Raw genomic sequence first — 25,911 nt, 5'->3', positions numbered from 1 at the left:
TGGTGTTTTGAATAAATGTTTAATAGTGCTTTTTCAGATAAATAAAAAGCAGTTCACAAACAGGGGTTTACAACACCTTCTAAATAAATATATCAAAACAAGTTGAACACAAGACCAGGAAATATAGGATTGTCAATGTGTAGCGTCAGGTCTTCTCATCTTACAGATATTGATTGTCATTTTGTCATATGTTGGATGTAAAACAATTAACCAGTTAAGGACTGCAGCTCGTATTTACATACCCAGCTCTCACTCTCTCAGCTTCAGTGAGGAAACATTCAATCTCCACCACAAATGGCCATTTTCTCCTTTTCATGTCTCTGACCCTCCCTAATTTCTCACCCCCCTAAACCATACCTGAACCATTCCCTTTCTGTCATTATAATTGATACAACTCTACCAAATGCATCCGATCCTGCCATACCTGTATGTCTCGACTAAACTTCCCTCTCCTTTTAGTCCTTCTTTGTTCCTTAGGACTTAGTGCCTCACCCCTCCCAGCCTCCCAGCCCTATCCACTGCCACACTCAAAAACTCTTACCACAGTACTCCCTCCTCCCTCTCTTCATTCCACCCTCTAAATCCCGACCTTTCTCTCTCCCTCTCTAGAACTCATACTGGGAGATGAACATGGTGATCTTGGTGATGTACCGCCCCAGCTGGACCCCTTTCTCCAGCTCGGTCATCTCCACCTCTGCCTCCAGTGTAGCAGGGCCTTGCACCGGGCTCCCCAGCACCAGCTGGCCTGTCTGTCGGTCTGACCGCTGCACCGTGAAGTGGCGTCGAGCCTGCCCGCGGCCCAGCAGGGAGAAACGCAGCGTGTCGCCCATGAGGCGGAGGGCCGACACACGGAACATGGTGCGTGGTGCTGACAGGTTGGATACGACAGACAGGTAGTGGTGGGAGATGGAGTTAGGGGCCTGAGAGCACACCTTGTTGTCCACAGAGCAGGGGTTACGCTCGCAACGCCTGGGGAACAGGGAAAGAGAAGATTATATAGGCATTGAGGGGTGTATTATTGCAAGAGAGTGATAAAGAGTTACATGTTATCAAATCTATTCTTGATTAACTATAAGAGAAGGTACTCACAGGGGTGAGGTTTTGCTGTAGGTGGAGTTTCGTATGCGGGGGCAGTCCACACGTACACACTGGAACCCTCCGTAGGTGTTTATACACATCTGGTCCCGGGTGCAGTTATTCAGTCTGGTGGCACACTCATCTATGTCTACAGGCCATGGAGAGAGAGGGAGAATAATGTGTGTAAAAGTGAGGGAGGGACAGATAAAAAAAGACAGAGGAAATAGAGAGAGCGAGACAGAGAAATAACTGATGTATTGTAGTTGCCTACAAAAACCAACATTTATTCAGACCAGATGTAGGGTTTGTTTAATTATTCAGCCAGTAGATAACAGAATTGCATGGAATTACAGATACAACGGATAGGAAATAATAGGAAACATTCATTATCATTCAGCCAAGTTATCTTCTTTCTCTTTGTGGTAGACTATTCAAATGTTTAGTATTCATCTGGTATAACTGGCATGTTTTGAGACAGAGGATATGATGGTGCGTGTGTGTGTTCAGCATTTGAGACTTTGGTACAGTGTGTGTGTGTGTGTGTGTGTGTGTGTGTGTGTGTGTGTGTGTGTGTGTGTGTGTGTGTGTGTGTGTGTGTGTGTGTGTGTGTGTGTGTGTGTGTGTGTGTGTGTGTGTGTGTGTGTGTGTGTGTGTGTGTGTGTGTGTGTGTGTGTGTGTGTGTGTGTGCGGTCTCCTTTCACCTTTGCAGTTGCGTCCGTCGCGGGTGACATTGTATCCAGCAGGACAGGTACAGCGGTAGCCTCCAGGGGTGTTAACACAGGCATGTAAACATAGCCGGCCAGCCTGACCCATGTGGAACAACTCACACTCGTCAATGTCTGAAACACACACACATCAATTGCCATTAATGTCAGTTACAGTATATAACATTATGTGGTCAGACAGTGTGTCTTTTTATGTTACCATAGCAATGGTAGCTGATTGTGGTGTACCTGTGCAAGTGGTGCTGTCACGCCCAGAGATGGTGTACCCGGGGTCACAGGTGCAGTGGGTGGTGCCCTGGACCTGCGTACAGCGAGACGGACGGACAAACGGACCAACAGTCACAGCCGGGGGAGAGATGGCAGCAGCCGCAGAGGAGGTGGCAGACGAGGTGTTCGTCATGGTGACAAAGACTGGAGAAAAAAGAAAGAGGGAGAAAAAGAAGGAGAGGAATGAGGAGAAGAGTGAAACTAAGGATGATTCTCATTGATATGGAGGTTTCTGACTGCAGTCTGAGGGCATGGCCATCTAAACATCTCCATCTTCAAATCAGTACACTGCAGCTTATTTCTTTATAAAACACTATGGTTACCGTGTGAACAAAGAGTTACAAATTTACTATTTGTTCCCAGGGTAACCACAGTATTTGGAACAGTGTTGTGTTTGAGACCACCTAAAGCGAGACCAATTCATGACCAAGACCGGAGCAAATCTCGTCCGAGTCAAGCCGGAGGCCGGAGGGGGACAAGGAGTACGAGACCGAGTCCAGACTGAGGCTGGAGGGGGACAAGGGGTACGAGACCGAGTCAATCCCGAGACCGGAGGCGGACAAGGGGTACGAGACTGAGTCCAGACCGAAACTGGAGGGGGACAAGGGGTACGAGATCAAGTCAAGTCCGAGACTGGAGGGGGACAAGGGGTACGAGACTGAGTCCACACCGAGACCGGAGGGGGACAAGGGGTACGAGACCTAGTCCAGACCGAGGCTGGAGGGGGACAAGGGGTACGAGACCGAGTCAAGTCCGAGACCGGAGGTGGACAAGGGGTACGAGACTGAGTCTAGACCGAAACTGGAGGGGGACAAGGGGTACGAGACCGAGTCAAGCCCGAGACTGGAGGGGGACAAGGGGTACGAGACTGAGTCCATACCGAGACCGGAGGGGGACAAGGGGTACGAGACCTAGTCCAGACCGAGACCGGAGGGGGACAAGGGGTACGAGACAGAGTCAAACCAGAGACCGGATGGGGACAAGGGGTACGAGACCGAGTCCAGACCGAGACTGGAGGGGGACAAGGGGTACGAGACCGAGTCCAGGCGGAGACTGGAGGGGGACAAGGGGTACGAGACAGAGTCAAGCTCGAGACTGGAGGGGACAAGGGGTACGAGACCGAGTCCAGGCGGAGACTGGAGGGGGACAAGGGGACCAGAGTCAAGCCCGAGACTGGAGGGGGACAAGGGGTACGAGACCGAGTCAAGCCCGAGACTGGAGGGGGACAAGGGGTACGAGACAGAGTCAAGCCCGAGACCGGAGGGGGACAAGGGGTACGAGACAGAGTCAAGCCCGAGACCGGAGGGGGACAAGGGGTACGAGACCGAGTCCAGACCGAGACTGGAGGGGGACAAGGGGTACGAGACCAAGTCAAGTCCGAGACTGGAGGGGGACAAGGGGTACGAGACCGAGTCCAGACCGAGAGTGGAGGGGGACAAGGGGTACGAGACCGAGTCAAGCCCGAGACTGGGGGAGGACAAGGGGTACGAGACCGAGTCAAGCCCGAGACCGGAGGGGGACAAGGGGTACGAGACCGAGTCCAGACCGAAACTGGAGGGGGACAAGGGGTACGAGACCAAGTCAAGTCCGAGACCAGAGGGGGACAAGGGGTACGAGACAGATTCAAGCCCGAGACCGGAGGGGGACAAGGGGTACGAGACTGAGTCCAGACCGAGACTGGAGGGGGACAAGGGGTACGAACCCAAGTCAAGTCGGAGACTGGAGGGGGACAAGGGGTACGAGACTGAGTCCAGACCAAGACCGGAGGGGGACAAGGGGTAAGACACCAAGTCCAGACCGAGGCTGGAGGGGGACAAGGGGTACGAGACCGAGTCAAGCCCAAGACCGAGTCAAGCCCGAGACCGGAGGCGGACAAGGGGTACAAGACCGAGTCAAGCCCGAGACTGGAGGAGGACAAGGGGTACGAGACCAAGTCAAGTCTGAGACTGGAGGGGGACAAGGGGTACGAGACCGAGTCAAGCCCGAGACCAGAGGGGGAAAAGGGGTACGAGACAGAGTCAAGCCCGAGACCGGAGGGGGACAAGGGGTACGAGACCGAGTCCAGACCGAGACTGGAGGGGGACAAGGGGTACGAGACCGACACCAGACCGAGACTGGAGGGGCCAAGGGGTATGAGACCGAGTCAAGCTCGAGACTGGAGGGGGACAAGGGGTACGAGACAGAGTCAAGCCCGAGACTGGGGGAGGACAAGGGGTACGAGACCGAGTCAAGCCCGAGACTGGAGGAGGACAAGGGGTACGAGACCAAGTCAAGTCCGAGACTGGAGGGGGACAAGAGGTACGAGACTGAGTCCAGACCGAGACCGGAGGGGGACAAGGGTTACGAGACAGAGTCAAGCCCGAGACCGGAGGGGGACAAGGGGTACGAGACCGAGTCCAGACCGAGACTAGAGGGGGACAAGGGGTACGAGACCGAGTCAAGCCCGAGACCGGAGGGGGACAAGGAGTACAAGACCAAGTCAAGTCCGAGACCAGAGGGGGACAAGGGGTACGAGACAGAGTCAAGTCCGAGACTGGAGGGGGACAAGGGGTACGAGACTGAGTCCAGACCGAGACCAGAGGGGGACAAGGGGTACGAGACAGAGTCAAGCTCGAGACTGGAGGGGGACAAGGGGTACGAGACCGAGTCAAGCCCGAGACTGGAGGGGGGACAAGGGGTACGAGACCGAGTCAAGCCCGAGACCGGAGGGGGACAAGGGGTACGAGACAGAGTCAAGCCCGAGACCGGAGGGGGACAAGGGGTACGAGACCGAGTCCAGACCGAGACTGGAGGGGGACAAGGGGTACGAGACCAAGTCAAGTCCGAGACTGGAGGGGGACAAGGGGTACGAGACCGAGTCCAGACCGAGAGTGGAGGGGGACAAGGGGTACGAGACCGAGTCAAGCCCGAGACTGGGGGAGGACAAGGGGTACGAGACCGAGTCAAGCCCGAGACCGGAGGGGGACAAGGGGTACGAGACCGAGTCCAGACCGAGACTGGAGGGGGACAAGGGGTACGAACCCAAGTCAAGTCGGAGACTGGAGGGGGACAAGGGGTACGAGACTGAGTCCAGACCAAGACCGGAGGGGGACAAGGGGTAAGACACCAAGTCCAGACCGAGGCTGGAGGGGGACAAGGGGTACGAGACCGAGTCAAGCCCAAGACCGAGTCAAGCCCGAGACCGGAGGCGGACAAGGGGTACAAGAACGAGTCAAGCCCGAGACTGGAGGAGGACAAGGGGTACGAGACCAAGTCAAGTCTGAGACTGGAGGGGGACAAGGGGTACGAGACCGAGTCAAGCCCGAGACCAGAGGGGGAAAAGGGGTACGAGACAGAGTCAAGCCCGAGACCGGAGGGGGACAAGGGGTACGAGACCGAGTCCAGACCGAGACTGGAGGGGGACAAGGGTACGAGACTGGAGGGGGACACGAGACAGACCGAGACTGGAGGGGACAAGGGGTATGAGACCCGAGAGGGGGACAAGTCAAGCTCGAGACTGGAGGGGGACAAGGGGTACGAGACAGAGTCAAGCCCGAGACTGGAGGGGGGGGGAGGACAAGGGGGGGTACGAGACCGAGTCAAGCCCGAGACTGGAGGAGGACAAGGGGTACGAGACCAAGTCAAGTCCGAGACTGGAGGGGGACAAGGGGTACGAGACTGAGTCCAGACCGAGACCGGAGGGGGACAAGGGTTACGAGACAGAGTCAAGCCCGAGACCGGAGGGGGACAAGGGGTACGAGACCGAGTCCAGACCGAGACTGGAGGGGGACAAGGGGTACGAGACCGAGTCCAGACCGAGACTGGAGGGGGACAAGGGGTATGAGACCGAGTCAAGCTCGAGAGTGGAGGGGGACAAGGGGTACGAGACAGATTCAAGCCCGAGACCGGAGGGGGACAAGGGGTACGAGACTGAGTCCAGACCGAGACTGGAGGGGGACAAGGGGTACGAGACCAAGTCAAGTCGGAGACTGGAGGGGGACAAGGGGTACGAGACTGAGTCCAGACCAAGACCGGAGGGGGACAAGGGGTAAGACAGTCAAGTCCAGACCGAGGCTGGAGGGGACAAGGGGTACGAGACCGAGTCAAGCCCCGAGACTGGAGGGGGACAAGGGGTACGAGACCGAGTCAAGCCCGAGACCAGAGGGGGAAAAGGGGTACGAGACAGAGTCAAACCCGAGACAGAGTCAAGCCCGAGACGGAGGGGGACAAGGGGTACGAGACCGAGTCCAGACCGAGACTGGAGGGGGACAAGGGGTACGAGACCGACACCAGACCGAGACTGGAGGGGCCAAGGGGTATGAGACCGAGTCAAGCTCGAGACTGGAGGGGGACAAGGGGTACGAGACAGAGTCAAGCCCGAGACTGGGGGAGGACAAGGGGTACGAGACCGAGTCAAGCCCGAGACCGGAGGGGGACAAGGAGTACGAGACCAAGTCCAGACCGAGGCTGGAAGGGGACAAGGGGTACGAGACCGAGTCAAGCCCGAGACCGGAGGCGGACAAGGGGTACGAGACCGAGTCCAGACCGAAACTGGTGGGGGACAAGGGGTACGAGACCAAGTCAAGTCCGAGACCAGAGGGGGACAAGGGGTACGAGACTGAGTCCAGACCGAGACCGGAGGGGGACAAGGGGTACGAGACCGAGTCCAGACCGATACCGGAGGGGGACTAGGGGTACGAGACTGAGTCCAGACCGAGGCTGGAGGGGGACAAGGGGGACGAGACCGAGTCAAGCCCAAGACCGAGTCAAGCCCGAGACCGGAGGCGGACAAGGGGTACGAGACCGAGTCAAGCCCGAGACTGGAGGAGGACAAGGGGTACGAGACCAAGTCAAGTCCGAGACTGGAGGGGGATAAGGGGTACGAGACCGAGTCAAGCCCGAGACTGGAGGGGGACAAGGAGTATGAGACCGAGTCAAGCCCGAGACCAGAGGGGGACAAGGGGTACGAGACAGAGTCAAGCCCGAGACCGGAGGGGGACAAGGGGTACGAGACAGAGTCAAGCCCGAGACCGGAGGGGGACAAGGGGTACGAGACCGAGTCCAGACCGAGACTGGAGGGGGACAAGGGGTACGAGACCAAGTCAAGTCCGAGACTGGAGGGGGACAAGGGGTACGAGACTGAGTCCAGACCGAGACCGGAGGGGGACAAGGTGTACGAGACTGAGTCCAGACCGAGGCTGGAGGGGGACAAGGGGTACGAGACCGAGTCCAGACCGAGAGTGGAGGGGGACAAGGGTTACGAGACAGAGTCAAGCCCGAGACCGGAGGGGGACAAGGGGTACGAGACCGAGTCCAGACCGAGACTGGAGGGGACAAGGGGTACGAGACCGAGTCCAGACCGAGACTGGAGGGGGACAAGGGGTATGAGACCGAGTCAAGCTCGAGAGTGGAGGGGGACAAGGGGTACGAGACAGATTCAAGCCCGAGACCGGAGGGGGACAAGGGGTACGAGACTGAGTCCAGACCGAGACTGGAGGGGGACAAGGGGTACGAACCCAAGTCAAGTCGGAGACTGGAGGGGGACAAGGGGTACGAGACTGAGTCCAGACCAAGACCGGAGGGGGACAAGGGGTAAGACACCAAGTCCAGACCGAGGCTGGAGGGGGACAAGGGGTACGAGACCGAGTCAAGCCCCGAGACTGGAGGGGGACAAGGGGTACGAGACCGAGTCAAGCCCGAGACCAGAGGGGGAAAAGGGGTACGAGACAGAGTCAAACCCGAGACCGGAGGGGGACAAGGGGTACGAGACCGAGTCCAGACCGAGACTGGAGGGGGACAAGGGGTACGAGACCGACACCAGACCGAGACTGGAGGGGCCAAGGGGTATGAGACCGAGTCAAGCTCGAGACTGGAGGGGGACAAGGGGTACGAGACAGAGTCAAGCCCGAGACTGGGGGAGGACAAGGGGTACGAGACCGAGTCAAGCCCGAGACCGGAGGGGGACAAGGAGTACGAGACCAAGTCCAGACCGAGGCTGGAAGGGGACAAGGGGTACGAGACCGAGTCAAGCCCGAGACCGGAGGCGGACAAGGGGTACGAGACCGAGTCCAGACCGAAACTGGTGGGGGACAAGGGGTACGAGACCAAGTCAAGTCCGAGACCAGAGGGGGACAAGGGGTACGAGACTGAGTCCAGACCGAGACCGGAGGGGGACAAGGGGTACGAGACCGAGTCCAGACCGATACCGGAGGGGGACTAGGGGTACGAGACTGAGTCCAGACCGAGGCTGGAGGGGGACAAGGGGGGACAGAGAGACCGAGTCAAGCCCAAGACCGAGTCAAGCCCGAGACCGGAGGCGGACAAGGGGTACGAGACCGAGTCAAGCCCGAGACTGGAGGAGGACAAAGACCGAGACCAAGTCAAGTCCGAGACTGGAGGGGGATAAGGGGTACGAGACCGAGTCAAGCCCGAGACTGGAGGGGGACAAGGAGTATGAGACCGAGTCAAGCCCGAGACCAGAGGGGGACAAGGGGTACGAGACAGAGTCAAGCCCGAGACCGGAGGGGGACAAGGGGTACGAGACAGAGTCAAGCCCGAGACCGGAGGGGGACAAGGGGTACGAGACCGAGTCCAGACCGAGACTGGAGGGGGACAAGGGGTACGAGACCAAGTCAAGTCCGAGACTGGAGGGGGACAAGGGGTACGAGACTGAGTCCAGACCGAGACCGGAGGGGGACAAGGTGTACGAGACTGAGTCCAGACCGAGGCTGGAGGGGGACAAGGGGTACGAGACCGAGTCCAGACCGAGAGTGGAGGGGGACAAGGGGTACGAGACCGAGTCAAGCCCGAGACTGGGGGAGGACAAGGGGTACGAGACCGAGTCAAGCCCGAGACCGGAGGCGGACAAGGGGTACGAGACCAAGTCAAGTCCGAGACCGGAGGGGGACAAGGGGTACGAGACTGAGTCCAGACCGGGACCGGAGGGGGACAAGGGGTACGAGACCGAGTCCAGACCGAGACCGGAGGGGGACAAGGGGTACAAGACTGAGTCCAGACCGAGATCGGAGGGGGACAAGGGGTACAAGACTGAGTCCAGACCGAGATCGGAGGGGGACAAGGGGTACGAGACCGAGTCCAGACCGAGGCTGGAGGGGGACAAGGGGTACGAGACCGAGTCAAGCCCGAGACTGGAGGAGGACAAGGTGTACGAGACCGAGTCAAGTCCGAGACTGGAGGGGGACAAGAGGTACGAGACTGAGTCCAGACCGAGACCGAAGGGGGACAAGGGGTACGAGACAGAGTCAAGCCCGAGACCGGAGGGGGACAAGGGGTACGAGACCGAGTCCAGACCGAGACTGGAGGGGGACAAGGGGTACGAGACTGAGTCCAGACCGATACCGGAGGGGGACTAGGGGTACGAGACCAAGTCAAGTCCGAGACTGGAGGGGGACAAGGGGTACGAGACTGAGTCCAGACCGAGACCGGAGGGGGACAAGGGGTACTTGACAGAGTCAAGCCTGAGACCGGAGGGGGACAAGGGGTACGAGACCGAGTCCAGACCGAGACTGGAGGGGGACAAGGGGTACGAGACCGAGTCCAGACCGAGACTGGAGGGGGACAAGGGGTACGAGACCGAATCAAGCTCGAGACTGGAGGGGGACAAGGGGTACGAGACCAAGTCAAGTCCGAGAATGGAGGGGGACAAGGGGTACGAGACTGAGTCCAGACCGAGACCGGAGGGGACAAGGGGTACGAGACCGAGTCCAGACCGAGACTGGAGAGGGGGACAAGGGGTACGAGACCAAGTCAAGTCCGAGACCGGAGGGGGACAAGGGGTACGAGACTGAGTCCAGACCGAGACTGAGTCCAGACCGAGACCGGAGGGGGACAAGGGGTACGAGACCGAGTCCAGACCGAGACTGGAGGGGGACAAGGGGTACGAGACCAAGTCAAGTCCGAGACTGGAGGGGGACAAGGGGGACCAAGTAGACCGAGACTGAGTCCAGACCGAGACCGGAGGGGGACAAGGTGTACGAGACCGAGTTCAGACCGAGACTGGAGGGGGACAAGGGGTACGAGACCGAGTCCAGACCGAGACTGGAGGGGGACAAGGGGTACGAGACTGAGTCCAGACCGAGACCGGAGGGGGACAAGGGGTACGAGACCGAGTCCAGACCGATACCGGAGGGGGACTAGGGGTACGAGACTGAGTCCAGACCGAGGCTGGAGGGGGACAAGGGGGACGAGACCGAGTCAAGCCCAAGACCGAGTCAAGCCCGAGACCGGAGGCGGACAAGGGGTACGAGACCGAGTCAAGCCCGAGACTGGAGGAGGACAAGGGGTACGAGACCAAGTCAAGTCCGAGACTGGAGGGGGATAAGGGGTACGAGACCGAGTCAAGCCCGAGACTGGAGGGGGACAAGGAGTATGAGACCGAGTCAAGCCCGAGACCAGAGGGGGACAAGGGGTACGAGACAGAGTCAAGCCCGAGACCGGAGGGGGACAAGGGGTACGAGACAGAGTCAAGCCCGAGACCGGAGGGGGACAAGGGGTACGAGACCGAGTCCAGACCGAGACTGGAGGGGGACAAGGGGTACGAGACCAAGTCAAGTCCGAGACTGGAGGGGGACAAGGGGTACGAGACTGAGTCCAGACCGAGACCGGAGGGGGACAAGGTGTACGAGACTGAGTCCAGACCGAGGCTGGAGGGGGACAAGGGGTACGAGACCGAGTCCAGACCGAGAGTGGAGGGGGACAAGGGGTACGAGACCGAGTCAAGCCCGAGACTGGGGGAGGACAAGGGGTACGAGACCGAGTCAAGCCCGAGACCGGAGGCGGACAAGGGGTACGAGACCAAGTCAAGTCCGAGACCGGAGGGGGACAAGGGGTCAAGCCCGAGACCGGAGGGGGACGAGACTGAGTCCAGACCGGGACCGGAGGGGGACAAGGGGTACGAGACCGAGTCCAGACCGAGACCGGAGGGGGACAAGGGGTACAAGACTGAGTCCAGACCGAGATCGGAGGGGGACAAGGGGTACAAGACTGAGTCCAGACCGAGATCGGAGGGGGACAAGGGGTACGAGACCGAGTCCAGACCGAGGCTGGAGGGGGACAAGGGGTACGAGACCGAGTCAAGCCCGAGACTGGAGGAGGACAAGGTGTACGAGACCGAGTCAAGTCCGAGACTGGAGGGGGACAAGAGGTACGAGACTGAGTCCAGACCGAGACCGAAGGGGGACAAGGGGTACGAGACAGAGTCAAGCCCGAGACCGGAGGGGGACAAGGGGTACGAGACCGAGTCCAGACCGAGACTGGAGGGGGACAAGGGGTACGAGACTGAGTCCAGACCGAGACCGGAGGGGACAAGGGGTCAAGCCCGAGACTGGAGGGGACAAGACCAAGTCAAGTCCGAGACTGGAGGGGGACAAGGGGTACGAGACTGAGTCCAGACCGAGACCGGAGGGGGACAAGGGGTACGTGACAGAGTCAAGCCTGAGACCGGAGGGGGACAAGGGGTACGAGACCGAGTCCAGACCGAGACTGGAGGGGGACAAGGGGTACGAGACCGAGTCCAGACCGAGACTGGAGGGGGACAAGGGGTACGAGACCGAATCAAGCTCGAGACTGGAGGGGGACAAGGGGTACGAGACCAAGTCAAGTCCGAGACTGGAGGGGGACAAGGGGTACGAGACTGAGTCCAGACCGAGACCGGAGGGGGACAAGGGGTACGAGACCGAGTCCAGACCGAGACTGGAGGGGGACAAGGGGTACGAGACCAAGTCAAGTCCGAGACCGGAGGGGGGGGGAGGGGGACAAGGGAGGGGAGTACCGAGACTGAGTCCAGACCGAGACCGAGAGGGGGACAAGGGGTACGAGACCGAGTCCAGACCGAGACCGAGGAGGGGACTAGGGGGACGAGACCAAGTCAAGTCCGAGACTGGAGGGGGACAAGGGGTACGAGACTGAGTCCAGACCGAGACCGGAGGGGGGGACAAGGTGTACGAGACCTGGAGGGGGAGTTCAGACCGAGACTGGAGGGGGACAAGGGGTACGAGACCGAGTCCAGACCGAGACTGGAGGGGGACAAGGGGTACGAGACCGAATCAAGCTCGAGACTGGAGGGGGACAAGGGGTACGAGACCAAGTCAAGTCCGAGAATGGAGGGGGACAAGGGGTACGAGACTGAGTCCAGACCGAGACCGGAGGGGGACAAGGGGTACGAGACCGAGTCCAGACCGAGACTGGAGGGGGACAAGGGGTACGAGACCAAGTGAAGTCCGAGACCGGAGGGGGACAAGGGGTACGAGACTGAGTCCAGACCGAGACCGGAGGGGGACAAACTGGTGGGGGGGGACAAGGGGTACGAGACCGAGTCCAGACCGATGCCGGACCGGACCGGGGGGGGGGGACTAGGGGGGGGTACGAGACCAAGTCAAGTCCGAGACTGGAGGGGACAAGGGGTACGAGACTGAGTCCAGACCGAGACCGGAGGGGGACAAGGTGTACGAGACCGAGTTCAGACCGAGGCTGGAGGGGGACAAGTCAAGGAGACTGGAGGAGGACGAGACCGAGTCAAGCCCGAGACCGGAGGCGGACAAGGGGTACGAGACCGAGTCAAGCCCGAGACTGGAGGGGGACAAGGGGTACGAGACCGAATCAAGCTCAAGACTGGAGGGGGACAAGGGGTACGAGACCAAGTCAAGTCCGAGAATGGAGGGGGACAAGGGGTACGAGACTGAGTCCAGACCGAGACCGGAGGGGGACAAGGGGTACGAGACCGAGTCCAGACCGATAACGGAGGGGGATTAGGGGTACGAGACCAAGTCAAGTCCGAGACTGGAGGGGGACAAGGGGTACGAGACTGAGTCCAGACCGAGACCAGAGGGGGACAAGGTGTACGAGACCGAGTCCAGACCGAGACTGGAGGAGGACAAGGGGTACGAGACCAAGTCAAGTCCGAGACCGGAGGGGGACAAGGGGTACGAGACTGAGTCCAGACCGAGACTGGAGGGGGACAAGGAGACCGAGTCAAGCCCGAGACCGAGTCCAGACCGAGGCTGGAGGGGGACAAGGGGTACGAGACCGAGTCAAGCCCGAGACCGGAGGGGGACAAGGGGTACGAGACCAAGTCAAGTCAGAGACTGGAGGGGGGGGGACAAGAGGTGGAGGGGGACGAGACTGAGTCCAGACCGAGACCGGAGGGGGACAAGGGGGACAGGTCAAGCCTGAGACCGGAGACAGAGTCCAGACCGAGACTGGAGGGGGACAAGGGGTACGAGACCGAGTCACCGAGACTGGAGGGGGACCGAGAGACCGAGTGGGGGACAAGGAGTACGAGACCAAGTCCAGCCCGGGGCTGGAGGGGGACAAGGGGTACGAGACCGAGTCAAGCCCGAGACCGGAGGCGGACAAGGGGTACGAGACCGAGTCCAGACCGAAACTGGAGGGGGACAAGGGGTACGAGACCAAGTCAAGTCCGAGACTGGAGGTGGACAAGGGGTACGAGACTGAATCAAGCCCGAGACTGGGGGAGGACAAGGGGTACGAGACCGAGTCAAGCCCGAGACCGGAGGGGGACAAGGGGTACGAGACTGAGTCCAGACCGAGACCGGAGGGGGACTAGGGGTACGAGACCAAGTCAAGTCCGAGACTGGAGGGGGACAAGGGGTACGAGACTGAGTCCAGACCGAGACCGGAGGGGGACAAGGTGTACGAGACTGAGTCCAGACCGAGGCTGGAGGGGAACAAGGGGTACGAGACCGAGTCAAGCCCGAGACCGGAGGCGGACAAGGGGTACGAGACCGTGTCAAGCCCGAGGCTGGAGGGGGACAAGGGGTACGAGACTGAGTCCACACCGAGACCGGAGGGGGACAAGGGGTACGAGACAGAGTCAAGCCCGAGACCGGAGGGGGACAAGGGGTACGAGACCGAGTCCAGACCGAGACAGGAGGGGGACAAGGGGTACGAGACCGAGTCAAGCCCGAGACCGGAGGGGGACAAGGAGTACGAGACCGAGTCCAAACCGAGGCTGGAGGTGGACAAGGGGTACGAGACCGAGTCAAGCCCGAGACTGGAGGGGGACAAGGGGTACTAGACCGAGTCCAGACCGAGACCGGAGGGGGACAAGGGGTACGAGACAGAGTCAAGCCCGAGACTGGAGGGGGATAAGGGGTACGAGACCGAGTCAAGCCCGAGACCGGAGGGGGACAAGGGGTATGAGAATGAGTCCAGACCGAGTCCAGACCGAGACCAGAGGGGGACAAGGGGTACGAGACCGAGTCCAGACCGAGTCCAGACCAAGACCAGAGGGGGACAAGGGGTACGAGACCGAGTCAAGCCCGAGACCGGAAGGGACAAGGGGTACGAGACCGAGTCCAGACCGAGACTGGAGGAGGACAAGGGGTACGAGACCGAGTCAAGCTCGAGACTGGAGGGGGACAAGGGGTACGAGACCGAGTCAAGCCCGAGACCAGAGGGGGACAAGGGGTACGAGACCGAGTCAAGCCCGAGACCGGAGGGGGACAAGGGGTATGAGAACGAGTCCAGACCGAGTCCAGACCGAGACCAGAGGGGGACAAGGGGTATGAGACAGAGTCAAGCCCAAGACCGGAGGGGGACAAGGGGTACGAGACCGAGTCAAGCCCGAGACCGGAGAGGGACAAGGGGTACGAGACCGAGTCAAGCCCGAGACCGGAGGGGGACAAGGGGTACGAGACCGAGTCCAGACCGAGTCCAGACCAAGACCAGAGGGGGACAAGGGGTACGAGACCGAGTCAAGACCAAGACCGGAGGGGGACAAGGGGTACGAGTCAAGACCAAGACCGGAGAGGGACAAGGGGTACGAGACTGAGACCAGAAAAGTGGGAGTCCAATTCAAGACCATGATTGTAATTTTGTCAAATTGCCACAATAATAGCAGTTCAAAATGTCCAGTATTTCTGTGTTCATATTTCAGAAGAACATATGGATTCTTTATACATTCAGAATGGTAAATAAATGCAAGCTGAGTGATAATAGAGCCACTCTACAATTTGTGAATAACCCAAACACAGTGTGAAATAATGAGGGCCTTCTATGCCTTGAGAGAAGGGCTAAGGATTTATAAAATAACTATAATTAATTATATTATTATTTTCAATTAAGTTCTTATTTAATCACTTCAGTTTTCATTGGAAAGGAAACGAACACTGGAGAGAAGAAAATATCACATCAGGATTTTTCTTTGCTGGTCTCTGGGGAGATAAATTTAGCTAGCTAAGTCAGCCAATGGCTAGGCCATCAGAAGCTAGATAGCCTCCAACACTCTCTCAACAAATTGGATACAGTCTATCACAGTGCATCTGTTTTGTCACCAAAGCCCCATATGCTACCCACCACTGCGACCTGTACGCTCTCGTTAGCTGGCCCTCGCTTCCTATTCGTCACCAAACCCACTGGCTCCAGGTCATCTACACGTCATTGCTAGGTAAAGCCCCACCTTATCTCAGCTCACTGGTCACCAAAGGTGAAATAAAAGGTGAAAGGTGAAATAAAATACAAAAAATAGATAGTTAGAAGGCATCTGCCATTCAACTGAATCAGGGCAACATTTTGGAGTGACAGTGGAATCAACCAATCACATTTTGACTTGTAATGGGTGGACCGTTTTTTACAAAACAAATCTGGAAACCTCTGCTTTCTGAAAGGCTGACAGTTCACTGCGCAATAGCAAGCAATAGTTTTCCTATGATGTAGCTAACTATCTTTTGTTGTAGGCTAGTTTTTATCGGCTGCAGAAGGTGTTATAGAAGAGGATGTTGCTAATTTGTTAGCTTCTCCCTTTTCAAGAATAACTTCTTGAATAAGTTAACATTTATCCTCATCTTTTGAGTGGAACTGTTTATTTTATTTCAGCTCCCTTGCTGTTGTTAACCATCTATTTGAAAATAACTTATGTATGAAACGTTGTTGCATTTAAACTTTAGGTCACCGGTTACTTTGTGTGCTAAACGTGAAATATTTTTTGCAATGAAAAGTAATAGTTGTACATTTCGATTAAGAAATGCTTAGCCTAATGGTTGTGTTTTAGTATTCTTATGATTGGAACCCACTGGCTTACTATGTCTGAGTGATTGGACTGCTTATTCTTTAACATCTTGCTGTGTGTGACTGCTGTCTTTCCATTGGCCCTAAGCCGTGGTGTAGTGGAGCCTGGAGAAGTAGGTATCCTCATGGCCTGCCAAGCGAAGGAAAAATCTTATGTTTTTTAGATTTGCAACCTCTAAATCACACCTTTTTTAAATAGAAAAACAACTCAAATGTGACGTTCTAAGTCCGCAACAATGCTTAAAGCACATCAGGAGACCCTTTTGGAGGTCTGACAATATAAATCATATATATTTTTGTCATAATCATGTATTATTTTTCTGTTTTTGCTCAAACTTGATTGGGTGTCCACCCAGGCCCACCACTGATGCAAACAGGGTATGATGACTGAATGCTCATCACAATAGCCTACTGACCTTATTTGCATACTCATTGTTGCCTTTGTTAGCATTTACTGGTAGATATCATACATTGAAAAGTATTTCCTACCTACCCTACAGGCTACCAATATAATTTTTCTTTGAGCTGCTCTTTGCCAAAAAAACAGTTGAGAGCTGTGCATTCTTGCTGGCTGCAGACGACATTCCGTTGAAACTAGCCTGTGTGTGCTGCGCACATGTGAATATACAGCTCTGGAAAAAATGAAGAGACCACTGCAAAATGATCAGTTTCTCTGGTTTTACTATTTATAGGTATGTGTTTGGGTGACTGAAAATCAGGGTTATTCCACCAAATATTGATTTCTGAACTCTTTCTAAGTTAAAACATTAGTATTGTGTTGTTTAAAAATGAATATGAACTTATTTTCTTTGCATTATTCAAGGTCTGACAACACTGCATATTTTTTGTTATTTTGACCAGTTGTCATTTTCTGCAAATAAATGCTCTAAATTACAATATTTTTATTTGGAATTTGGGGAGAAATGTTGACAGTAGTTTAGAGAAAAAAAAAAAAAAATTATAATTTTACCCAAACACATACATATAAATAGTAAAACCATAGAAACTGATCATTTTACCCAAACACACACCTATAAATAGTCAAACCAGAGAAACTGATCATTTTACCCAAACACACACCTATAAATAGTCAAACCAGAGAAACTGATCATTTTACCCAAACACACACATATAAATAGTAAAACCATAGAAACTGATCATTTTACCCAAACACACACCTATAAATATAAATCATTTTACCCAAACACATACATATAAATAGTAAAACCATAGAAACTGATCATTTTACCCAAACACACAACTATAAATAGTCAAACCAGAGAAACTCATCATTTTGCAGTGAGCTCAAATTTTTCCAGAGCTGTATGTCACGTACTTTGCGATTAGGCTACTTTATAGGCTACTTTATGCATGGCTTCTTTATTGTTATACATCATTGATAAGCCGTATATCTCCACTACACTACTTTAATACGCATCACTGGGGATTAAGAAGTGAGTATACACAATGCCCATAAAAACAGCAGGTATACGGTGTATACCTGCATATAGCCTCCACTACGCCACTGGCCCTTTGTTTTAAAACAAAGTGCAGTCCTAAATGAGTCCGCTGGTATGACGATTGCTGTCCTTCCAGCGTCAAGAACCTGTCACACACTGAAGATCCAATAGGTTCGCCACTGAAGGCCTAGGTCCAATATGTTTGCCACTGCGCAAACATGTCTATACTAGATATAAAGACTGCAGGTATTAATGTTTCAAGAAAGGAGTGTATATATTTGGCAAGGCAAAGCGGTTTTATGTGCTGACTGAATGGAAGCTGATAATTAGGAGTTTTTTACTGCGCTGGTCTCGGCTGGTCTCCAGAAGAAATGACCAGTTGTCACTATCCAAGACTGAGTCAAGACTGAGCACAAATGTATTGGACACAGAGATGAGATACTCAAAATGTTGTCTGGCGACCAGACGGGCGGTCGTCTCGACTTACTTGCAACCTAAGTTAGGCTACATTAAACTTTTTAATATTAAACATTCATGCAACACTGTAGTTTCCCAACATTTCCTGACCTCAGTGTTCACATGCATTGCACCATGCAGCCCTCTATCAGTGGGCTGTGTGTGAGTGGGATGATAGACTTATAGAAGGCTCCCACACAGTGCAAGCAGTGTTACTCATGGTCAAAGTCCATCTAAATCCCCATTAGTATGTGTGTGGTTCTCACTTACAGCAGTGTACTGTACACAGGGGAGAGAAATGAAAACAAATAGACAGGGAGAAACAAAACCTAACTGGGCCGTATTGATTCGCTGGCTCTGCCTGGAGCCCTGAGTGTGTATGATAGCCCAGCCAGCCAGAACCAGCGAGAGGGAGTGGACCTGGGTCTCCCTCGGTGTCTGGCCCTTGTGTGTTGTTGCTACTAGTTAGCCATAGCATAGAGATATATAGGACTGTAAGTCCTGGTTCCAGTTTATAATATCAATAAGGCACCTCAAGGGTTTTGTTGTATATATTAGCCGTGGCCAATATACCACGGCTAAAGGCTGAGTCCAGGCACTTTGCGTCGTGCATAAGGACAGCCCTTAGCCATGGTATATTGGCCAATATACCACACCCCTTTGGGCCTTATTGCTTAAGCATCTCTACCTACATGTTGGCACAGGGCTCTGGCAGGTGGCTCCGGCCCAGCCTTTGGTACATGTGCAGGAGAAATGGTTCATCTCGTCCACACACGTCCCCCCATTCAGACAGGGAGACGAGGCACACTCATTTATGTCTGAGGAAAGACAGGAGGAGTAAGGGATTAGTCAAGAGAGGAGAATGAAGTAATATTAGCCCTGATGTAAATGTTGGCTAGCTAACTCACTGACAAGCACAGGTGGAACCTTATAGCTCTGATGCATGAACTAAAAGAGAAAAGCTTCTTCTCTCTGTCTGTGTGTGTGTGTGTGTGTGTGTGTGTGTGTGTGTGTGTGTGTGTGTGTGTGTGTGTGTGTGTGTGTGTGTGTGTGTGTGTGTGTGTGTGTGTGTGTGTGTGTGTGTGTGTGTGTGTGTGTGTGTGTGTGTGTGTGTGTGTGTGTGTGTGTGTGTGCATGCACACACTTGCGTGCATGAGCGTGAATGTGCATGTGCGTGTGAGTACTCGACATAACCGGAGCGAAAGGGATGGCCTGACTATTAGTCTCACAGAACGTCTTTGAAGCATTATCTAAATGTTAGCAAGCTGTCAAGACAGAGGGCTGCTATCACTATGTGTCACAGTCACTGGATTCAATAACCCATTCTGGATGGCCATGAAAATACATAAAAAGGAAATTTGATAATGAAACTCATATGGATGCAAGCCACCTTATCTAGATAAATGTTAGTAATATGCATGAAGTTTAAAATGGGGGAAAGAGAGATAAAGATAAGAGAGGGGGACACAAAGAGGATGCTGAAAAGGACGTGAGAGAGATGGAAGAGCAGATAAAGAGATGAGTGACGGGACACAGAAGAGGAAAGGAGAAGAGAAGAGAAAAGGCTGGGGGGGAGAGATGCCAGAGAAAGAGAAGAAGTAGATAGTAGTGACAAAAGATAGTGATTTCACATCATATGTGTGTCTCCCTAATGGTTAACGTTAAGATTAGGGGTAGGGTAATCTGTAGCAGATGGTAGGGTCACTCACTGCGGCAGGTGGGCTGCTGGCCACTCCAGGTGAGGCTCTCCAGACACATCCTGCTCTCTGCTCCCACCAACTCATAACCCGCATCACACAGAAAGTGAACCTCGTGACCTGGGGTCTGCGCCTTTCCCAACTTCCTGCTGTTGGCAGGCGTGTCCAGCTTTAGACATGTATCTGTAAAGCGGTGGGGGCAGTTGGTAGGGGGACATAAGCCAAGACTTAACTCTCCAGCCATAGGTCCATAGGAGCTCAATTTAACATTTCTACCTACCGCTAACCACCAAATGTGAAATGACGTACCAGTAGTAGCAAAGGAATAACAATCCACCAGAGTAAACATTTTTAGAACGCAGCGTGACACTGCATTTTTACAGCTAATTAGCATTTTTACCAGGACTAGTCGGTTTGGCTGGTGCTGTGTTTAGGCCTATACAACTTACTGAATCACGATTGGTTCTCGTTCATGAGGTTGACAACAATAGCAAAAACATTAGTAATATAAAACTTCTTCACATTCTTGCAACTGGTGTTTTTTGGATTATAAAATAAAAAGCAGCAGGCCTACTAAAAGCCATTTTAGGCATTTCAGTGTACTTAAAAAAAACATGAAGAAATCGAATTTAAGCCTATGGCAATAATTGTAGGTTACATTTTGCATCTTTGACTGCTGTTTGGGCTGTGTGCAGACTTACCATTGTTTACTTTGCCAGTCTGTTTGGTGGCTGTGTTCTGTAGCAAGTTGAGTTTCTTCCTCAGGGTGCGGAGGCTCTGAAGGTATGCAGCCTCGTGGGTCGACAGCAGCTTCTGGACCTGCTTTATGGAGCTCTGCATGTCCTGCCTGCTGGGACAGTCCTACAGGGACAGGGCATGGTAAGCAGGTGAACACTTTTTTGTCCAACAGAAACAAGGGAAGTCAGGGGCAGTGGAAGAGTTCAAAAGTGTTATACAGGGAAAACTTGACAAGAGAGTCATCCCCAAAAAGGCAATTAATTTGAGTTACTGTATTTTAAAAAGCCGTAATACAGGAAGATCTTAATTGCATTTTAGCGAAGGGGCACGTTACAAACATGGGTTGAGGAACATAAGGAACATGCAAGTTTATTTTTCCTATGCTAACATAGGCTACACAGAGCACATTCATTGCCTAATGAAGTGCAGTTCCAGTTGATAGATGACTGCCTAATTTAAACTCGATTCAGGGACCGTGAGACACAGGTGACTTGGTCAGAAGATGGAGGCAGAACTCATTCTTACATTAGCTTCCTAGAATTTGACATCACTCAGTTATACAAACCACATTCACTGCAAAAGCAAATGTCCTCACTACTTAATCACTGGAAAGAACAGAGAAATGACCTCACCAACAAGTTAATGTTGGAATAACAGGACAGAAGTACAGCAGCTACTGTACTTTGGCTTGAGTTAGGAATGATAAACTAGCATCTGGTGAGCCACGTGAAGTGGTTTGTTACTGCAATTAGAAAGTATTTTAGGGGTTTTCCTAAGATAGCACTGAAAGTTAAAGAATGTAGTGTACAGTACCTAAAAGTTACTAAAAAGGCGTATGGTCACTGGTCTGGGTTTCTAGGGAGACCAGAGAAGAGACATCAGAGTAGACATACCTGCTTCAACACTACATCAGCACTCAGATGGTCATGTTTTTAATCTCACTGTACACAGTAGGCAGCCTAGTCGATGTGGTGAATGAATGAATTGAGCCGGCGACATCATCCCCCTGGTTGTGTGACCTACTGTACAAGTGAACCAAGAGTTCTGAGCACGCATGGGCATCTCAACAACCCCTACCACCAGCTGGGGAGCTTGAAGTCAGAGGTGGCTGTAGTGTTGGTAGGCTGGTAGGCTTTTGCCTTTGTGCAAAGTGAGTTGTTCTCTAGTGGTAGTAGTTTTACGTTTTGGAGGTTGCGTGCTTATGCCCCTGGTGGTGTTACTTGATGGTGTTAAAGAGAAGTCCTGTAGGCCTCCTGTACGGTCTAAGGGGGTTGCTGTGAAACACTAAAGACACACTCCATGAGAGAAAGAGTGGCTCCAATCCTATCTGGACTCATTCACACAACAGATTCCCATCACATGAAAGCCCCTCCCAGTCTGTCTTCTGTCATATCCCAGCCTATCTCGGCTGTTCTATCTTTTTAGCCCATAAGTCTCTGAAAGTTCTGACAGTCAGTGGAATGATCTCATTGGAGGCATAAAAAATGTTGCTTGCTCATAGCGTTCATTGTTTGATGCAGGGGTGGGTGTACTGTAGGTGTTGATGAAGGGGTGGGTGTACTGTAGGTGTTGATGAAGGGGTGGGTGTACTGGTGGTTTTGATGCAGGGGTGGGTGTACTGTAGGTTTTGATGCAGGGGTGGGTGTACTGTAGGTGTTGATGAAGGGGTGGGTGTACTGGTGGTTTTGATGCAGGGGTGGGTGTACTGGCGGTTTTGATGAAGGGGTGGGTGTACTGTAGGTTTTGATGAAGGGGTGGGTGTACTGTAGGTGTTGATGAAGGGTGGGTGTACTGTAGGTGTTGATGAAGGGGTGGGTGTACTGTAGGTGTTGATGAAGGGGTGGGTGTACTGTAGGTGTTGATGCAGGGGTGGGAGTACTGTAGGTGTTGATGAAGGGGTGGGTGTACTGTAGGTGTTGATGAAGGGGTGGGTGTACTGTAGGTGTTGATGAAGGGGTGGGTGTACTGTAGGTTTTGATGAAGGGGTGGGTGTACTGTAGGTGTTGATGAAGGGATGGGTGTACTGGTGGTTTTGATGCAGGGGTGGGTGTACTGGTGGTTTTGATGCAGGGGTGGGTGTACTGGTGGTTTTGATGAAGGGGTGGGTGTACTGGTGGTTTTGATGCAGGGGTGGGTGTACTGGTGGTTTTGATGCAGGGGTGGGTGTACTGGTGGTTTTGATGAAGGGGTGGGTGTACTGGTGGTTTTGATGAAGGGGTGGGTGTACTGGTGGTTTTGATGCAGGGATGGGTGTACTGTAGGTGTTAATGCAGGGGTGGGTGTACTGGTGGTTTTGATGCAGGGGTGGGTGTACTGGTGGTTTTGATGCAGGGGTGGGTGTACTGGTGGTTTTGATGAAGGGGTGGGTGTACTGTAGGTTTTGATGCAGGGGTGGGTGTACTGTAGGTGTTGATGAAGGGGTGGCTGTACTGGTGGTTTTGATGAAGGGGTGGGTGTACTGTAGGTTTTGATGCAGGGGTGGGTGTACTGTAGGTGTTGATGAAGGGGTAGGTGTACTGGTGGTTTTGATGAAGGGGTGGGTGTACTGGTGGTTTTGATGCAGGGGTGGGTGTACTGGTGGTTTTGATAAAGGGTAGGGAGGCTGTTTGGGGTCAGATGGTGTGGCATAAACACCCAGAGGGTAAACATCACCTGTGTATGAGGCACAGCCTCTCCTCCCATTGGCTGAGAAAATCAGGGAGTGTTAGTAGTATATTTTTCCTAAACTCTCACTCTCTCTTTCAACTCTCTCCCTCCTCCTCTCTGTCCTCTCATGAATGTTTTCAGAGAGCCAATTAGTGTTTTCATCTGGCAGAAGTTATGTAAGAAAAGTAAATATTTGGTCATCCTGTGAAAACACCTGGCTGATTGAAACTGGAGCAGGTAGCTGGGCTGCTGGAGCGACATCAGTCAGGAGGGAGGGAGGGAAAGGCTGCTGTTTGTGTGCCCCAGCGATAATGTCCTCTTTCTGCCTCCGCTGCAAAACATTTCATGTGTCTGTGACATTATCTTGGTGTGCCTAGGTAACATACAGTACCTATAGCCTCCTTCAGTAAGTTCTGAGCTGCTCTTTGAATCGAGAGGTGTGCAGTGCAATGATGAAGGCCAAAGTAGCATGGTGATCTAATCCAAGGATTCAAAATTGTTCTAAGTGAATTATGTGATGCAGAAAGGTTTTGCATAAAAGGAAAAGTGTCCTGTAGCTAATAATACTCTGGCTGACCTTGTTCAATTATGTAATCACTGCATGGCTTCAGTTCTGCAGTGTGAGTTGTGCCATGACAAGAACAAGCCAAAGATCACTAATGAGACCTGAACAGACTCCTCATTCACACAGCTCATTACCACACAGTACATCATGATCTTAACTAAATGTGGACAAAAAACTAAATTGAATCCAAATTTGACATTCCACATGAATTTCTAACTGAACAACAGAAAGAGTACAGCATAGCACACACACACACACACACACACACACACACACACACACACACACACACACACACACACACACACACACACACACACACACACACACACACACACACACACACACACACACACACACACACACACACACACACACACACACACACACACACACACACACACACACACCTGCTGTAATATAGACCCTTGTCCTTGAACAAGGTAGAGAGGTTTAGCAGTTTTGTGCTGAAACATGTCAGAGGTGTTGGGTCTATTCATGGTGACGGGCCTCTCGGTGTCTCATGCATGCAAGGGGTCTTAGTAATCCTTTGTGCAGCTTGCCTGGGAATTGAGTTTGACCAAACACCAGTTCTATCAATGGGTGTCTGTCCATGTCATGATGCATGGATAATGACCTTATAGCTGGACTTGCAGGCTCTTGCATTTGACAAGAGATTGACACTTCAGCTTGATGCGTTTTGACCTTCAACAACACCCAGGCATCACTGCTGCATCCCTCAGTGTTAGATGTTGAATTAAAGCCTGTCCACGAAAAGGGCATTCAGACAACCTTTCTCTCAGGTCTATTTTCCTCAGTTGTAAATCTGTGTGATATTTACCCATAGTCTTTTCAGGTCATTACAGATAATGGCAAGAATTTTAACTATGTCCTGAGGCTATATGTGATAGTTAATTGGTCTGGAAATGTTTTCTGAGTTTATTACATTAATGGACTACCTAAAGCATGTCAGAAACCACAATAGACCACATTAAATCGTGACACACTCATAGAGATTATAATGGTAACCCATGATCATATCAAATTCAGTCATTTACATAGATTTGACGTTTTACTCTGTGATATGTAGTGTGATATGTGCTTTTAAATCAGCTACATTTTTGATTGGACCAACCAACTGTGCAAAATAAATCCAAGAAACACCATATGTTGTCTCTTAATAGTGGCCAAGGTGCTCTCGTGACACTGACAACCGCAGGAAACACTCACCTGCCCAAATGCAGCGAGGATTGGACAAAGACACAGGAACACAACGACAGCGTGCATCCAAATCATTTTCAGTTAATCCTGTACTGCGCTTACACTCAGTCCCGAAGCGCTCTGGGTTGGGTATCTTCTTGGTACAGTGAATTTCCAGTGTGTAAAATGCGCTTATAAGCACCTCAGTGGTATTTGTGAGAAATGCTATTAATTCATTCACATGTCAGACAAGATGCCAAAGTAAAACTTTATGGAATGTAGGGTTTACTCGTCGAGAACCAATCAGGTTATGGGACTAGAAGACCTGTTGACCACATTTGACAAAATAACCATTGCGTAGGCATGTGTATTTTTTTCTAACTCTTTTCCTTTTTTTGGAAGGCACATGGCAAATTTCCTCCCTCCTGAAAGCCTCTCAAGATGTGGAATTTGTAAACTGAAGAGAAAAACAAATTTATCAGGAAACTTGGATGGATTGAGGCAAGCTCCACTGGGCAGTGGGCACTGTGGGAAGGTGACAAGCAGGGTGATGTGAGACACAACTCATACAGGTTGCATCTTCTCATGATTTACGAGGAAATGTAAACCCATCTTTCATTAGGGAAATAACTATGTAACACAGGAATACATATAACCTACTTGAGCAGCACACATTTTGTTGAATTAACTCAGCCTTGTGCTTATTACCAGGTAATTACAGTAGCCTAATGGACAATGAGTCTGTGTTCCAATGTGTTTTTCTGTTATCTTGAATGGCAGACATCCTGAGAGTAAAAGTGTACTGTTGAATGAGCATAGAAAGTGGGGAAGGTGTGCCCTCTGCAGGGAGTAAGTGTCCATCACCTTGCCATCTAATACAACGGTCCTGTTCTCATCTCCCCTGCAGAACACACCTAACACCATCACTACCATGGAAGTATAGGTGAGGTTAGTTATTCTGTCGTACCCCCAGCCCGGTGAACGTTCTCATACCATAAAAACATTCTCATGCCATAATCAGCTCCAGATAGTAAATCACCAACTGCTGAAGCATC

At 52.7% G+C, this 25,911-nt stretch overlaps 1 protein-coding gene across 1 annotated transcript; it reads right to left on the bottom strand.

The window, feature by feature from the left end:
- Positions 1-25,132, bottom strand: LOC124033109 (fibulin-7). The gene is made up of 8 exons (XM_046345048.1): positions 24,887-25,132; positions 20,409-20,568; positions 19,720-19,890; positions 18,703-18,828; positions 2,031-2,213; positions 1,779-1,916; positions 1,090-1,225; positions 1-969 (listed from the first exon to the last, which is right to left on the bottom strand). The coding sequence occupies exons 1-8, from the start codon at positions 24,950-24,952 to the stop codon at positions 606-608; spliced, it is 1,344 nt and encodes a 447-aa protein (XP_046201004.1). The 5' UTR covers positions 24,953-25,132; the 3' UTR covers positions 1-605.
- Positions 25,133-25,911: the final 779 nt, after the last annotated feature.

Source organism: Oncorhynchus gorbuscha, linkage group LG04, assembly GCF_021184085.1.
Source record: "Oncorhynchus gorbuscha isolate QuinsamMale2020 ecotype Even-year linkage group LG04, OgorEven_v1.0, whole genome shotgun sequence".
Classification (NCBI taxonomy): Eukaryota; Metazoa; Chordata; class Actinopteri; order Salmoniformes; family Salmonidae; genus Oncorhynchus; species Oncorhynchus gorbuscha.
Note: the sequence above shows the minus strand (reverse complement) of the source record. Positions and strands in the feature narration are given on the sequence as shown.